This window comes from Haliotis cracherodii, unplaced genomic scaffold, assembly GCF_022045235.1.
Source record: "Haliotis cracherodii isolate W230 unplaced genomic scaffold, xgHalCrac1.p SCAF_2, whole genome shotgun sequence".
NCBI classification, from domain to species: Eukaryota; Metazoa; Mollusca; class Gastropoda; order Lepetellida; family Haliotidae; genus Haliotis; species Haliotis cracherodii.
Genome location: NW_027266275.1, coordinates 71,443,407 through 71,460,226, shown reverse-complemented (window position 1 = coordinate 71,460,226; position 16,820 = coordinate 71,443,407). Strand labels below are relative to the sequence as shown.

The 16,820-nt window shown below is 42.4% G+C and overlaps 1 protein-coding gene across 1 annotated transcript in view; it reads right to left on the bottom strand.

The window, feature by feature from the left end:
* Positions 1 to 16,820, bottom strand: part of LOC139468454 (speract receptor-like) — a 129,472-nt gene that overhangs the window by 11,865 nt on the left and 100,787 nt on the right. The window contains exon 18 of the mRNA XM_071250421.1: positions 5,667 to 5,790. Within this exon, the coding sequence (XP_071106522.1) occupies positions 5,667 to 5,790 (124 nt within the window). The remainder of the gene's footprint in view (positions 1 to 5,666; positions 5,791 to 16,820) is intronic.

Genomic DNA, 16,820 nt, shown 5'->3' with positions numbered 1-16,820 from the left:
GATAATTATATAGTGAGCGCCCCTGACCAAAGGAAAGTATCTACATAATATTTTTTTTAAAACTATGTATTTAAAAACAACCTTATTTACTTACGTATCAACTATGAAATGGTTTACCTACATTATATCGCATGCGTCTGAATATAGTCAGTATGTTACCAGAAAGTATGCTGCGAGATTTCTTCAACACGTTGCCTGCTTAGGGGAGGTGAGATCTTCAACGTATTGGTCGAGTCTCCCGTTAACTCCCAACAGCATGCAACTTACTCATATGTTTTTTTCAGAAAGTGCAAAAAAGAAACATGACGATAGAAAAAGATACTAAACATATAAAGGTACTTTAAATACAGGTCAGCGAACGACCTAGATGGAGAAAGGGCAGTCTCGAAGGAATCTAGGCTGCCAATAAAGTCAGATTGAGTGAGTAAATTTGGTTTAATGCAGTTTTTAGCGATATTCCAGCAATATCACGGCAAGTGTACTCAGATGGTAAATCTACCTTCAATGTGGCAACCAAACGCCGTTTCAAGGACTTGGCTTCACTCTCACCACCCGAACAAGGCAGAACAATCGTTGCGGCGCCCCGGGGTAACTGACTTCCATGTAAAGAGTCGAGGAGAAGAATTTATAGATGACTTCTGATGAAAAACATTGCATTACTCTTCTGGCAGCTGATGTGCACAAAAACCAGCGTGACACGCGTTCAGTTTAACTCAACCTCGCCAGCCTCCTGTAGGACGTAATCTCATTAAGATCGCGAACACGCCGCCAAACCAGAGCAAACGTTTTTATCATTGTGAACTCGAAACGGAATTATCACCTACAACAAATGTAAAACTGGACAGCTAGATTTTAGAGATTTCCGCGAAGCAGGTTATATTATGAATTAAAACTAGCTCGTTACAAACAGGTTATATCATGAATGTTAGGATTAAAGCTAGCTCGTTACAGATAGTTTATATAAAAAATGTTAGGATTAAAGCTAGCTCGTTACAAACAGATGATATCATGAATGTTAGGATTAAAGCTAGCTCGTTACAAACAGTTTATATAAAAGATGTCAGGATTAAAGCTAGTATACCATGAGCGATGGAACTGAAAGGGTGTTTGGCTTCCATAAACTGAAATGCTTTTTGTGTTTTCCAGTTATCGATATGGATATCAACTATATTTCAAACAGACATATACGTCGATGTAGTACTTCTTGCTTCACGTTATTAATCAACCAGAACGTGTCCGTGTTCGTGTCGCAGTAGATATCTCGGATGTATCGTTAAGTTTCGCTGCACATATCTCGGATGTATCGTGTTACGTGTCGCAGTCCACATCTTGGATGTATCGTGTTACTCATCACTGTACATATCTCGGATGTATCGTGTTACGTGTCGCAGTCCATATCTCGGATGTATCGTGTTACGTGTCGCAGTCCACATCTTGGATGTATCGTGTTACTCATCACTGTACATATCTCGGATGTATCGTGTTACGTATCGCAGTCTATATCTCGAATGCATCGTGTTTGGTGTCGCGGTCCATATCTCGGATGTATCGTGTTACGTATCGTTGTACATGTCTCGGATGTATTGTGTTTAGTGTTGCATTCCTTATCTCACATGTATGGTGTTTAGCGTCGCGGTGAATATCTCGGAGGCATCGTGTGAAGTGCCACAATGCATATCTCGAAGTACTTTGTGATATTTCTCGGATGCATCAATGTGTGTTAGCTGTCTACCGTCAAGTAACACGAAGAGCAATCACTAGAAATGTACAAACTATCGCCACAACATGGAGTTGTCAAAGATAAAAAGTGGTAAATAATGAGTAAAGCTTTATTTCAGTTTAACCCGGTAAGCACAACGCAGCCGATCCGCTGCTCAGGTCACGATCCGCATGTGCTTCTGCTACCGCGAGGGCACCGCGCATCATCCATGACGCCCAGTCTTCTCCCTGCAGGCGAGAAAGTAAGACTCTCCCTCCCAGGGCTCGTTAGTTTTTAATTATTGTTTCATGTTGTACATTTTAGTTCGGGAGTTATTTTTACATTGTTTTAACACACAAACAATATATTGTCAATTAAATATTGACTTATTCCCCAAAGCGTCTGTTTGTCTTTTCTTTATAAGAGTTAATTATTTTTTAATGAACACTTCTTTGTTGTTGTTTGGACGAATATCAAAGAGGTTAAATGGGATCATTTTCAGAGCATGCCCGCATTGATGAATACGATGTTGACGTGAGCTGACCACTTTGTACAATCCCCTAAGACCGATGGCATCCTAAAGCCTGCGTGTGCGTGACTTCCGCTTTGCACCTGACACGACACCTTGAACTCTACAACCTGGAGCGACAGTTGGGTGAACCTAGACCGGTGCTTCAATACACAGAGCACCAGGTGTCTGATCACATCAACAAGATTGCTTTGTGTCAGCGGAGATGGTGTCTATGTTTTATTAACAGTTATCGGTGTATTCATTGCATCAATGCTCGACGTCTAAGGGAACACGTGGCGCACAACAGCAGATGATGGGCAATCGCACAGATAATCAGTCAATGTTATATTCAATCACTGTCAGTTAAATAGCAGCAGCCCACGTCAAGTTTTGCGTTGGTGAATTGTAATTGATAAATGGATATGTCTTTTTTTCTATTTTTTTCGGGTGTATCAATTAAATGGATTTTGCAGTTCAATTGACCTTGCAAGTCAGTGGCACGTATCTTCCCAGCTGGTCACTCTAATGTAACACACTATACCTTCTGCTCACACTACCTGTAACATGAACTAACAGATGTAGCAGTGTCACGAGTGGGTACAAAACCTAACGCGCGACGCTGAAACCCTGAGTGATACTGATACAACGAATTTATCTTCCCCGCATGCCACCCGTGAAGATTCCGAGGTAGAATAGCTCTTCAGCAACCCATGCTTGCCGTAAAAGGCGACTATGCTTGTCGTAAAAGGCGACTAACGGGATCGGGTGGTCAGGCTCGCTGACTTGGTTGATGCATGTCATCGATCCCAATTGTGTAGATCGATGCTCATGATATCAATCACTGGATTGTCTGATCCAGACTGGATTCTTTACAGACCGCCGTCATATAGCTGGAATATTGCTGAGTGCGGCGTTAAACAACAAACCAACCAACAAATCTTACCCGCATGCTTAACTCTGCCATTGAAAAAGAATTAAAGCAAATTCAAAATTGATAGAAAACAGCAGTTCGAGTGATCTGAAGTTAACTTGTATTGTGTCACGTGACTTTCATTGACTCGGAAAAAGAGTGCGGCGTTTGGCTTCGAAGCGGGGTATAAGTGATATATTCTCCCTCCCAGAAATCCACGTACAACCTGTCTTCTTCTTGGCGGGATATCTGGGATTTATTCTCCCTCTCAGAAAGGTATTACCCTACCAAGGAAGATAACGTGAAGCAGACATCAATCTGACATGGAGGTATAATATTATACCATTTATTTACTCAACCTGAAACACTATACCTGTACAACACCTTATATTATCTAGTGAAACCCGTGAAGATCCGGGGTAGAATAGGTCTTCAACAACCTATGCTTGCCGTTAAAGGCGAATATGTTATTTGTAAGAGGCGATTAACGGGAGAGGGTTGATGCATGTAATCGTATCCCTTTGCGTGGATCGATGCTCATCATGTCAATCACTGGATTGTCTGGTCCAGACTCGATTATTTACAGACCGCCGTCATTTAGCTTGACAACTGATGAGTACGGCGTTGAACAAGAAACAAACAAACAAACATAACAAACACTCTACAAGCATGTACTTTTATAGGGTCTGGAGTATATATCAAGATAGTACTGATGGCCCTAGCTTCGTGTATGTCAGTGACAACACAGAGGTAGGCCACATTATCACACGCTATACCATCTAGTCACTCTACCAAGTCTCAGCTTGGTCAGTCCCACGTTTACCATTGCATGAAGAAGTGACGAGTAATTGCAATATAAAGAATAGAAAGCAATTTGAAGAAAAGCTTGCTGTAACAAAAAAAGCCCTGATCAATCAGCACAAATGCTCAGCGCAGATGGCGTGTTTTCTGAAAACTTCACAATTATTTCCAAATCGCATTTTTCAGTGTCAAGATGTTTGTCACTTTGAATATGTCAGATGAATGCAGAAACCCTTGTAGGTTTCCCTAGAGGCCGTTTATGGGAGCTCGTTACGGCGACATCTGAAGACTGTAGCTTCCTCAGACAGTCAGCACTGCGCACGATGACAGCCGGGACAGACGCACGGGAGACTTGACCGTCACATTGCAATTCGTGTACTTCAAACGACAATCCAAATATACCTTGATATTCCATGCATATACCCATACAGCGGCATGACTCGTGTGTCAGTGGGCTAGCACTAAAATCCATCATTAGTCTAAGTGATATACGAGGAGTGATTCATTGATTAGTTCTGAGCAGCAAAGGAAGGAAATGCGTAATAGTGAAGTCGTTTGATGTGGACAATGCATTGTGCCACAGAGGTATTTCCACACAAAAAACGAGTCAACTGAGCAAATTGTTTCGCTATGATAAGTCAGTAAAAAAGGCAGTGATCTGTGATCTTCAGAAAATGGACACCGTCGAGGAATGTTCAGTGATCAATTACTTTCAGAAAAAACGGGCTCACACCAAACGACATTCATGGAGATGTGAGTACAACTCTAGGGAAGGATGCCCTGTGCCTCTGTGAAGAGGTGGCCAGCAGAGTGTAAACCTTGAACAAGACCCCGTCCTGGGAGAAGATGGTGATGATATGGAGAGTATGGTTTAAACCGACTGGCGAATGACTAAGCGAAATATTGAACTGCAACTTCCCAGGGGAGTACATTCCATTATCACAGAAACAATGGAAACGAGGAAACTATCAACTCGTTAGGTTCCAAAGCTTCCGACATCTGATAAAAAAGGCACAACATGTCTCGTGATAATTTAACTCTGTTTGGAGCTGACCCAGAAAGGTTCTTGCAATGATTTGTAACTATGGGTAAAACCTGGGTTCACCACTTCCAGCCAATAAAAATAGAGGAAGCATTTGACATCACCACCACCAAGAAGATAAAGACTGTCTCATCAGCTGGAAAGATAATGGCCAGACAGTAAACTGAGCACATTGTGCAGCACGTTTTCACATTTAAGGACATTAAGACTCAGAAACGTGGGAAGATGAGAAAAGGCGTGCTGATCCATCAGGATATATCGTCAGTGCAAATCAGTCATTGCCCTGGTTACAACTCTTTCAGCATCCACGTTATATGTATTCTCCTGATCTGGCTACGTCAGACTTGAATCTGCTCCCAAACACGAAGAAAGCTCTAGTCGGAACGCAGTTCGACTCGATGCTGAAGTCATAGCAGCTGTTCGGACAGTAGGACTTCTACAAAACTGGGGTAAAATCCCTCGTTGTTGGTAAATGTGTATCAAGTTGAAGAAGATTATGTTGAAAAATAAATCCTTTAGATCTCTTCAGGTCAGGTGTTCTATGTGAGGTTCAGAGCTTATCAATCAACCCTCGTAATCTTGAATGGGACGTTAGACCCCATTTCACCCCGCCTTATAACACCTGCATCCTACTTATCCACCGAGTCTTGATTCCGAGTGTGTTTTGTGATAGCGGTGGTGTCAAGTCACACATGGCTTTTACCTGTAACGGTGTGCTCTCAGATGATAGTTGCGTAAAGCCGCATATGTCGCTGAAGTAGATGGTGACGTTGTCGAAGGCCTCCGCCTCCACCTGCTTGCCCCTCATCAGCTGGTCGGCTACAATTCTGTAACACAATGTAATAGTCTGTAACATGCTGTAGCACACATGTAGCATTTTTAAAAGATAAATGTAACGTTCTGTAACCTAAATGTAGCATTCTGTAACAAATGCAAAATTATGTAGCACATGTATTCATTCGGTAACACAGTGTAACAGTCTGTAACTCACATATAACATTATGTTATACACTTGTAGCTTTAGTTAAAACTTTAGTAAAACAGTAATCAGCAGCCTTCAACTTATATTTGGAAATGCCATGCTGAAACTAATTTGAACAGTTTCTCGATGTAGGCTTAATTTTGGCCGCTATCTGCTGTCCCACGCACATTCTCTGGAAGATCACGTGATAAATGATCATCTAAACCACTCTGTAGATATAACAGAAAGTGAGATCCGCGGAAGACGGCAGGCACAAAATCACAAACCGCCGATGCCACACAGGGGTGCCTTGGACATAACTGCAATACTCTCCTGATACATCAGAAGAACAAACTTCAGTGAAGCAAGGTTCCTCCATGAGGCACGGGTGGCCCAGTTGACCAAATTCGGTGAGCAGTCTCGCGTCCCTCCGGTACCCAAGAAGCCTATGATTGTGGGTTCGAATCCCAGAACCCCCCGATAATGTTTCTCGTTTTTTTTGCAACACCATACCCGTGCTCGTGGGTTTCACCAATGTGGTAAAATCTAAGACCTGCATCATTTCAGGATTTCCTCCCACATTAAGCTGATACGCCGTGAGAGGTTTGGGGTTGTGTGTGTGTGTGGTAGGTGAGGGGTAGGGGTAAGGGTGTGGTTAGGTTGGGGGTGGGGGTGGGGGCGTGGGGGTGGGGGTGGGGGTGGTGGAGGGGGGCTCCCCGCACCCCGCACCAGAATTTCAAATGTTCAGTCCTAATGTTCCTCCTAATACAGTGTAGTCAGTTTCGTATTCATCGTGCAAACAACATTGAGGGTGCATATCATGGAAATATGAATTCATAAGTTTGAAACAAGTAACAGCCCCGGATGGCAAGACAAAAGAAGTTGAATAGCTGGGATTCCAAACAAAGTTATATATCACATATCAAATCACACTAGACTCGGCTAGGTCACATTGTCTGCATTCTCTTGGCAGTTCAAGTATTTATTCCATTGAAATACGAGCGACACAAATCGATTATTATCATCGTCGAATTTGTCGGAACTTCGGCGAACAACTAATTAACAGAGAGAAACCTCGAGCAGGTTGTGCAGAGCCGTACGAGGGGTAGGTTAATGACAAAGGTCGCTTTGCACATGGTCAAGTGATAAGTGAGTAATTATTGCTTAACGCTGCATCAGCAGTCTTGCAGCTATTGGTGGGGTCCCATTCAAGCCGATCTAACGGTAACTGTGACAGCAGTTTTGAGGAGAGACACATGGCTTATGGGCTTCTATATGCATGACCGTGATAAGAATACAGGTAATTGAACTGTTTGACATGTCTCTAATTAAACTGTTAGAATTCGATAAATAGGTTCTACGTATCCCCGCACAGCTGAGACACAGCGTCAAAGATGAAACTTACAGACAGACTGGAAATACAGAAACACGGAGTTTTGCGTGAATATTTATTATTCGTGTTTGACATTGAGTTTGGTCACAAGATTATTTGAAGGCTACCCACAAACTAGTCTGGTCATGCAACGTGGTTCAGTATCAAGTTAATGTTCAAGTTAATGTGGTGAGAATGTCCGGTGTTGAGAATGTGCTGCGGTGAGAATGTCCGGTTGTGGGAATGTCCTGTGGTAGGAATGTCCTGTTGTTGAGAACGTCCTGTGGTGGGCCTGTGGTGAGAATGTCCTGTGGTGACAATGTCGTTTGGTGGGAATGTCCTGAGGTGAGACTTTGGTGAGAATGCCCGGTGGTAGGAATGTCCTGTAGTGAGGATGTGGATGAAATGTCCTTTGCTTGGAATGTCCCGTGGTGTGACTGTGGTTGAAATGTCCTGTTGTGAGACTGTGGTGGGAATGTCCTGTTGTGAGACTGTGGTGGGAATGTCCTGTTGTAAAACTGTGGTTGAAATGTCCTTTTGTGAGACTGGTGGGAACGTCCTGTTGTGAGACTGTGGTTGAAATGTCCTATTGTGAGACTGTGGTGGGAATGTCCTGTTCTGAGACTGTGATGGTCCTGTGGTGGGAATATCCTTGAATGGTAATGTCCTGTGGTGGGAATATCCAGTGTTGAGAATGTGCTGCGGTGAGAATGTTCTGTTGTGGGAATGTCCTGGTCGTTTGAGTAATCCTAATACATGTCACCTCGTATACTGGTGCATTATCACGACTGTTTGGTGTCGTATGACATCAACTCTACTTAAGTCTCTCTACATATGCCAGTGGCTGCAGCGGACAATGGGATTCAGTGTAACGCAGCATATCATACATTGAGCCATGCACGCCAGTTTTTCTGTAATCCTTTGATAACCACAGATGATCGATTTCCAGGGAATCAAAGGTTATAAACTTGCACTTTGTCAGTCATGAAGACAGCGCTTTCCAGCAGGCAGTCAGAGCTTGACTCTCGAAGCCTTATACTTTCCGCGTTTATACTTAAAAGGGCTATTAGTCAATAAGTTAATTCGATGTACTTCTTCGTCCGTAATAACACGCAAACAACATAAAAGTGTTCTATTCTGCTTTTAGATGAAATCAATATAAAAATCCTATCCAAGCCTTGTCGACTGCAGTCTCCGGCGTAACCACGCAGGCCCCAGCATGAGACGTCGCGGTTGCTGAAGACACTTAAAAGCTTTAATCACATCTTCCCTTCAACCATATCATATCACGATCTCTTCATCTGAACAGACAACCATTTGTAATGTCCATTGTGAGTATCTCTTACTCGGGTACTTCTGTCTATTTATAGGATCATACGACAATAAAATAGGCTAGCTTTAATAGGGCGGTAATGAAGCTAACTAAGCTCTTCTGGACTCGGATATCAAAGGAAGTTCTTCAGCTCACACGTGACAATGTTATAAAGAAAATAATTTCCATAGAGAAGTACCGCTTGAAGGGTAATGGTTGTTGATAAACACTCCAATAAAGGACAGAACATATCTTCATTGACGTATTGAAAGATGGGTAATTGTTGTTGATAAACAATTCAGTAGAGTGAGTACAGAACACATCTTCCCTTGACGTAGTGCATGATGGTAATGGTTGTTGATAAACAATTCAATAGAGTACAGAACACATCTTGCCTTGACGTTGTGCATGATGGGTAATTGTTGTTGATGAACAATTCAATAGAGTACAGAACACATCTTCCCTTGACGTTGTGCATGATGGGTATTTGTTGTTCATAAACAATTCAGTAGAGTACAGAACACATCTTCCATTGACGTAGTGTATGATGGTAATAGTTGATAAACAATTCAATAGAGTGAGTACAGAACATATCCTCGCTTGACGTTGTGCATGATGGGTAATTGTTGTTGATAAACAATTCAATAGAGTACAGAACACATCTTGCATTGACGTAGTGCATGATGGGTAATTGTTGTTCATAAGCAATTTAAAAGAGTACAGAAACCATCATCCCTTGACGTTGTGCATGATGGGTAATTGTTGTTCATAAACAATTCAATAGAGAACAGAACACATCTTGCATTGACGTAGTGCATGATGGGTAATTGTTGTTCATAAGCAATTTAAAAGAGTACAGAAACCATCATCCCTTGACGTTGTGCATGATGGGTAATTGTTGTTGATAAACAATTCAATAGAGTACAGAACACATCTTGCCTTGACGTTGTGCATGATGGGTAATTGTTGTTGACAAACAATTCAATAGAGTACAGAAAACATCTTCCCTTGACGTTGTGCATGATGGGTAATTGTTGTTGATAAACAATTCAATAGAGTACAGAACACATCTTGCATTGACGTAGTGCATGATGGGTAATTGTTGTTCATAAGCAATTTAAAAGAGTACAGAAACCATCATCCCTTGACGTTGTGCATGATGGGTAATTGTTGTTCATAAACAATTCAATAGAGAACAGAACACATCTTGCATTGACGTAGTGCATGATGGGTAATTGTTGTTCATAAGCAATTTAAAAGAGTACAGAAACCATCATCCCTTGACGTTGTGCATGATGGGTAATTGTTGTTGATAAACAATTCAGTAGAGTACAGAACACATCTTGCCTTGACGTTGTGCATGATGGGTAATTGTTGTTGACAAACAATTCAATAGAGTACAGAAAACATCTTCCCTTGACGTTGTGCATGATGGGTAATTGTTGTTGATAAACAATTCAATAGAGTACAGAACACATCTTGCATTGACGTAGTGCATGATGGGTAATTGTTGTTCATAAACAATTTAAAAGAGTACAGAAACCATCATCCCTTGACGTTGTGCATGATGGGTAATTGTTGTTCATAAACAATTCAATAGAGAACAGAACACATCTTCCCTTGACGTTGTGCATGATGGGTATTGGTTGCTCACAAACAATTCAATAGAGTAAGTGCAGAACACATCTCCCCTTGACGTTGTGCATGATGCGAATTGTTGTTGATAAACAACTCAATAGAGTACAGAACACATCTTGCATTGACGTTGTGCATGATGGGTAATTGTTGTTGATAAACAATTCAATAGAGTACAGAACACATCTTCCCTTGACGTTGTGCATGATGGGTATTGGTTGTTCACAAACAATTCAATAGAGTACATAACACATCTTCCCTTGACGTTGTGCATGATGGGTAATTGTTGTTGACAAACAATTCAATAGAGTACAGAAAACATCTTCCCTTGACGTTGTGCATGATGGGTATTGGTTGTTCATAAACAATTCAATAGAGAACAGAACACATCTTCCCTTGACATTGTGCATGATGGGTAATTGTTGCTGACAAACAATTCAGTAGAGTACAGAACACATCTTCCATTGACGTTGTGCATGTTGGGTATTGGTTGTTCACAAACAATTCAATAGAGTAAGTACAGAACACATCTTCCCTTGACGTTGTGCATGATGGGTATTGGTTGTTCACAAACAATTCAATAGAGAACAGAACACATCTTCCTGATGCTGTTGCATGAAACCTTATCCATGTTCCTACATCGTGTTGTGTTTGTAAACAACGATATCTAACATGGCTTTATAAACCCGATTGATAAGTACATACCTGTACCTCAACGAAGATGTACCATGGGTCATGTTTTACACTGAACTGACAGAACAGGTTCAGTTCTAATCCTGCGCGTATGTACATATGCTCCTCATTTTTTTTTAGGTTTAGTTCTATGATTCTGTGATACACTAATAACACATCTTCCAGAGGCAAGGGAATTAACGGACTGTGAAAGTTCAGTTTCAACCCTTGCCGAACTAAGCAGGAATTATGGAGTTATATCTCGTCTCGACTAACGAGTCTAAGCATAGTTCAATCAAAATCGCACAACGAAATCGACATCCGGTTCGTAAACTGCCGTGCGGGTTTCGGTCGATTGCAAGGTTTGTAAAGCATGTGTACCGTCAACTCAGCGTCAACAGATATTTTCCAAATCCTTTCATGTTTCTTGTCAATGTGCTCACGTGGTTTGGTGCACTTCTCGAAGAAAATACGTTTTTTTCACAATATAGATCTTGATTATCAATCGGATCCTCTTGACTGGGCTCCGCCATTTTATTTAAAGCAAATGCAAGTGATATGAGATGTGGAATCTGATTGGTCAAGAGGAGGGGCATAGAAGGCAAATGACTTCGCAATAGCCACGAGCGGCGCTTCGAACGAGCCCGGAAATTCCAGCCTAGTTCGGCAAGGGTGGAAACTGGACTTTTATAGTCAGTTAACTGCCTTGCCTCGGAAAGATGCTATAATAACAATGAGCGGTTTATCTCAGTAGGTGATTCAAGCTTGAGTAGCCTAGCACATCTCATGTTACTTTACATGTGTTCCGGTAGAAGACTCTCAATCCACATATAATGAGGTAATCTATCCTGGTAATGTTCACATAGCTTTTGTTGCCAATTAGGGCGTTGAACAATCAGCCTGGCAGAGGATGTCCTCGTACAGGGAGTACTGAAATACAGGTACCCGTACGACATGCATTCCCGAGGATAGCCGCGTACAGTGTGGAGCTAATGGACAATACATAAACAAGGAGGTCTGAGTTACACTTTAATGTCCTCTACCCAGCGTGACAAATATTGATTTGGATTCAATTACGACGGGAACACTCATGTTGGGTTAATTATCCATCGGCATGTGTCGGTGTTTGGTTGGGGTGGGGTTGGGTGGGGTGGGGTGGGGTGGGGTGTGGGGTTGGGGGTTTGGGTTGTGCTAAGGGTGGGGTTGGTAGCTTGCAGTAGTTTAAGCAGAGTTTTAGAACTAATAGGCGTGACTTTGTTTCTGACCACTTCAGGGTAACATTGCTGGCCCAAGGCGACGAAATACGACCTGCAGAGTTGCATCTCTTAGGCTGGTCAGAAAGCAATTATCATGTGTTCGAACCCCATATTCGCCAAGATTCTTTGTTTGTCAGCACCAACCATTGCCCGTGGGTTGAACCAAAGTGATAAACTATAAGACAAACATCACGTAGGGCTTTCCTCCCACATCAAGCTGACACGCCGTGACATGACTGGAATACTATTGAAACGGCGTGAAGTCCAGCTCACCAAGTCACACTGACCACTTACACCCCTGCCTAGGTCATTGGGCAATAGAGAGAGACTAGCAACTACTGACACCATCTTACAGCATCACCCTTCAAGTGGCCAGGACTAGTAACTACTGACACCATCTTACAGGATCACCCTTCAAGTGGCCAGGACTAGCAACTACTGACATCATCATACATGACCACCTTTTAAGTAGCCGGGGCTAGTAACTACTGACACCATCTTACAGGATCACCCTTCAAGTGGCCGGGACTAGTAACTACTGACACCATCTTACAGGTTCACCCTTCATGTGGCCGGGACTCGTAACTACTGACACCATCTTACAGGATCATCCTTCAAGTGGCCGCGACTAGTAACTACTGACACCATCTTACAAGATCACCCTTCAAGTAGCCAGGACTAGTTACTACTGACACAATCTTACAGGATCACCCTTCAAGTAGCCAGGACTAGTTACTACTGACACCATCTTACAGGATCATCCTTCAATTGCTAGTAACTACTAACACCATGTTACAGGATCATCCTTCAAGTGGCTAGTTACTACTGACACCATCTTACAGGATCACCCTTCAAGTGGCTAGTTACTACTCACACCATCTTACAGGATCACCCTTATAGTGTCACGGCCAAGTAAATACTGACACCATCTTACAGGATCACCCTTCAAGTGGCTAGTAACTACTGACACCATCTTACAGGATCACCCTTCAAGTGGCTAGTAACTACTGACACCATCTTACAGGATCACCCTTCAAGTGTCACGGCCAAGTAAATACTAACACCATCTTACAGGATCACCCTTCAAGTGTCACGGCCAAGTAAATACTGACACCATCTTACAGGATCACCCTTCAAGTGGCTAGTTACTACTGACACCATCTTACAGGATCACCCTTATAGTGTCACGGCCAAGTAAATACTGACACCATCTTACAGGATCACCCTTCAAGTGTCACGGCCAAGTAAATACTGACACCATCTTACAGGATCACCCTTCAAGTGGCTAGTAACTACTGACACCATCTTACAGGATCACCCTTCAAGTGGCTAGTAACTACTGACACCATCTTACAGGATCACCCTTCATGTGGCCGCGACTAGTAACTACTGACACCATCTTACAGGATCACCCTTAATGTGGCCGCGACTAGTAACTACTGACACCATCTTACAGGATCCCCCTTCATGTGGCCGCGACTAGTAACTACTGACGCCATCTTACAGGATCACCCTTCCAGTGGCTAGTAACTACTGACACCATCTTACAGGATCACCCCACACGGTACCGAGTCTAGTTTTCGACAAGTAGATTGACGTGTGTAGCAGTAAGATGTAGATGTTTGTACATTGCGGAGTAAGTGCTGGTAAGATGCAAGCAGGGTGTATCAGCTTTCTTCAAACCAGACGTGCACGGACCTGACAGGCAACGACAGGTCCGCCAATCTCAGCCCCGCAATGTATGCATGGAGGGATTACAGGCTGAACATTCCGGCGCTTTGCATGTGGCCATTTGACACCACCTCCTCGTCTTCAAGAGGGTTCACTAACAATCTATTTACCACTTCACTCGAGAACTAATACAACCAAATCCACTGGTGCTCGAAAGGCATTTAAAAAAAGATTGAAATATACTTCCCACGAAAGCTTTAAATATCTCACAGTAATTCGACAGTCGCAGTTCTAGGAATATGAGGCTATCAAGAGACGTAAGGCTATATCAAGATAGAGGATGTCTGTATCAAGATGGAGGACAGCTATATCAAGATGGGGGACAGCTGTATCAAGATGGGGGACAGCTGTATCAAGATGGGGGATAGCTATATCAAGATGGAGGACAGCTATATCAAGATGGAGGACAGCTGTATAGAGATGGAGGACATCTATATCAAGATGGAGGACAGCTATATCAAGATGGAGGACAGCTGTATCAAGATGGGGGATAGCTATATCAAGATGGGGGACAGCTGTATCAAGATGGGGGATAGCTATATCAAGATGGAGGACAGCTATATCAAGATGGAGGACAGCTGTATCAAGATGGGGGATAGCTATATCAAGATGGAGGACATCTATATCAAGATGGAGGGCAGACATATCAAGATGGAGGACGGCTATATCAAGATGGAGGACAGCTATATCAAGATGGAGGATAGCTATATCAAGATGGAGGACATCTATATCAAGATGGAGGGCAGACATATCAAGATGGAGGACGGCTATATCGAGATGGAGGACAGCTATATCAAGATGGAGGACAGCTATATCAGGATGGGGAATAGCTATATCAAGATGGAGGACATCTATATCAAGATGGAGGGCAGACATATCAAGATGGAGGACGGCTATAGCAAGATGGAGGACGGCTATATCAAGATGGAGGACAGCTATATCAAGATGGAGGACAGCTGTATCTAAATGCATACATTTACCTGGGCAGATATATATGGTGGTATATACGTCTACCTGGGCAGATATATATGGTGGTATATACGTCTACCTGGGCAGGTATATATGGTGGTGTATACATCTACCGGAGTAGATATATATGGTGGTATATATGTCTATCGGGGCAGGTATATATAGTGGTGTATACGTCTATCAGGGCAGATATATATGTGGTATAAACGTCTACCTGGGCAGATATATATGGTGGTGTATACATCTACCAGGTCAGGTACACTGTATAAATGGTGGTATATACGTCTATCGGGGCAGATATGTATTGTGGTATATACGTCTACGAGGGCAGGTATATATGGTGGTATATACGTCCTAGGTCAGGTATATAAGGTGGTATATACGTCTACCAGGTCAGGTTTATATGGTGGTATATACGTCTACCTGGGCAGATATATATGGTGGTATATACGTCTACCTAGGCAGATATACATGCTTGTTTGATAGGCATTACTTAGAAGTTGGCGGATAACAAGATTGACATAATTTTATGGATAACAACTTCTTTAATACTTTAAAAAGTGACGTTTCGGTATAGATCCTTGCTTGACAACGGTATAAGGATCTATACCGAAACGTCGCTTTTTACAGTATCAAAGAAGTTGTTATCCATAAAATTGTGTCAATCTTGTCAGATATACATGGTGGTATATACGTCTACCTGGGCAGATACCTATGATGGTATATACGTCTACCTAGGCAGATATATATGGTGGTATGTACTTCTACCTGGGCAGGTATATATGGTGGTGTATACATCTACTGGAGTAGATATAAATGGTGGTATATACGTCTATCTGGGCAGATACCTATGATGATATATACGTCTACCTAGGCAGATATATATGGTGGTATGTACGTCTACCAGGTCAGGTACACTTTATATATGGTGGTATATACGTCTATCAGGGCAGATATATATTGTGGTATATACGTCTACCGGGGCAGGTATATATGGTGGTATATACGTCTACGAGGGCAGGTATATATTGTGGTCTGTACGTCTACCTGGGCAGATACATATGGTGGTATTTACGTCTACCTAGGCAGATATATATGATGGTATATACGTCTACCGGAGTAGATATATATGGTGGTATATACGTCTACTGGGACATATATATATATATATGGTGGTGTATACGTCTATCAGGGAAGATATATATTGTGGTATATACGTCTACCGGGGCAGATATATATAGTGGTATAGACGTCTACCAAGTGAGGTATACATTGTGGTATATACGTCTACCAGGGCAGGTATATATTGTGGTATATCCGTCTACCAGGTCAGGTATATAGTGTGGTATATACGTCTACTGGGGCAGATATATATGATGGTATTATCGTTTACGAAGGCAGGTATATATGGTGGTATATACGTCTACGAGGGCAGGTATATATGGTGGTATATACGTCTACCTGGGCAGATATATATGGTGGTATATACGTCTACCGGGGCAGATATATATGATGGTATTATCGTCTACGAGGGCAGGTATATATGGTGGTATATACGTCTACCTGGGCAGGTATATATCGTGGTATATACGTCTACCTGGGCACGTATATAGGGTGGTGTATACGTCTACCTGGGCAGGTATATATGGTGGTATATACGCCTACGAATGCAGGTATATTTTGGGGTATATACGTCTACCTAGGCAGGTATATATGGTGGTATATACGTCTACCGGGGCAGGTATATATGGTGGTGTATACATCTACGATGGCAGGTATATATGGCGGTATATACGTCTACCTGGGCGAGTATATATGGTGGTATATACGTCTACCTGGGCAGGTATATATGGTGGTATAAACGTCTACCTGGGCAGGTATATATGGTGGTATATACGTCTACCTGGGCACGTATATAGGGTGGTATATACGTCTACCTGGGCAGGTAT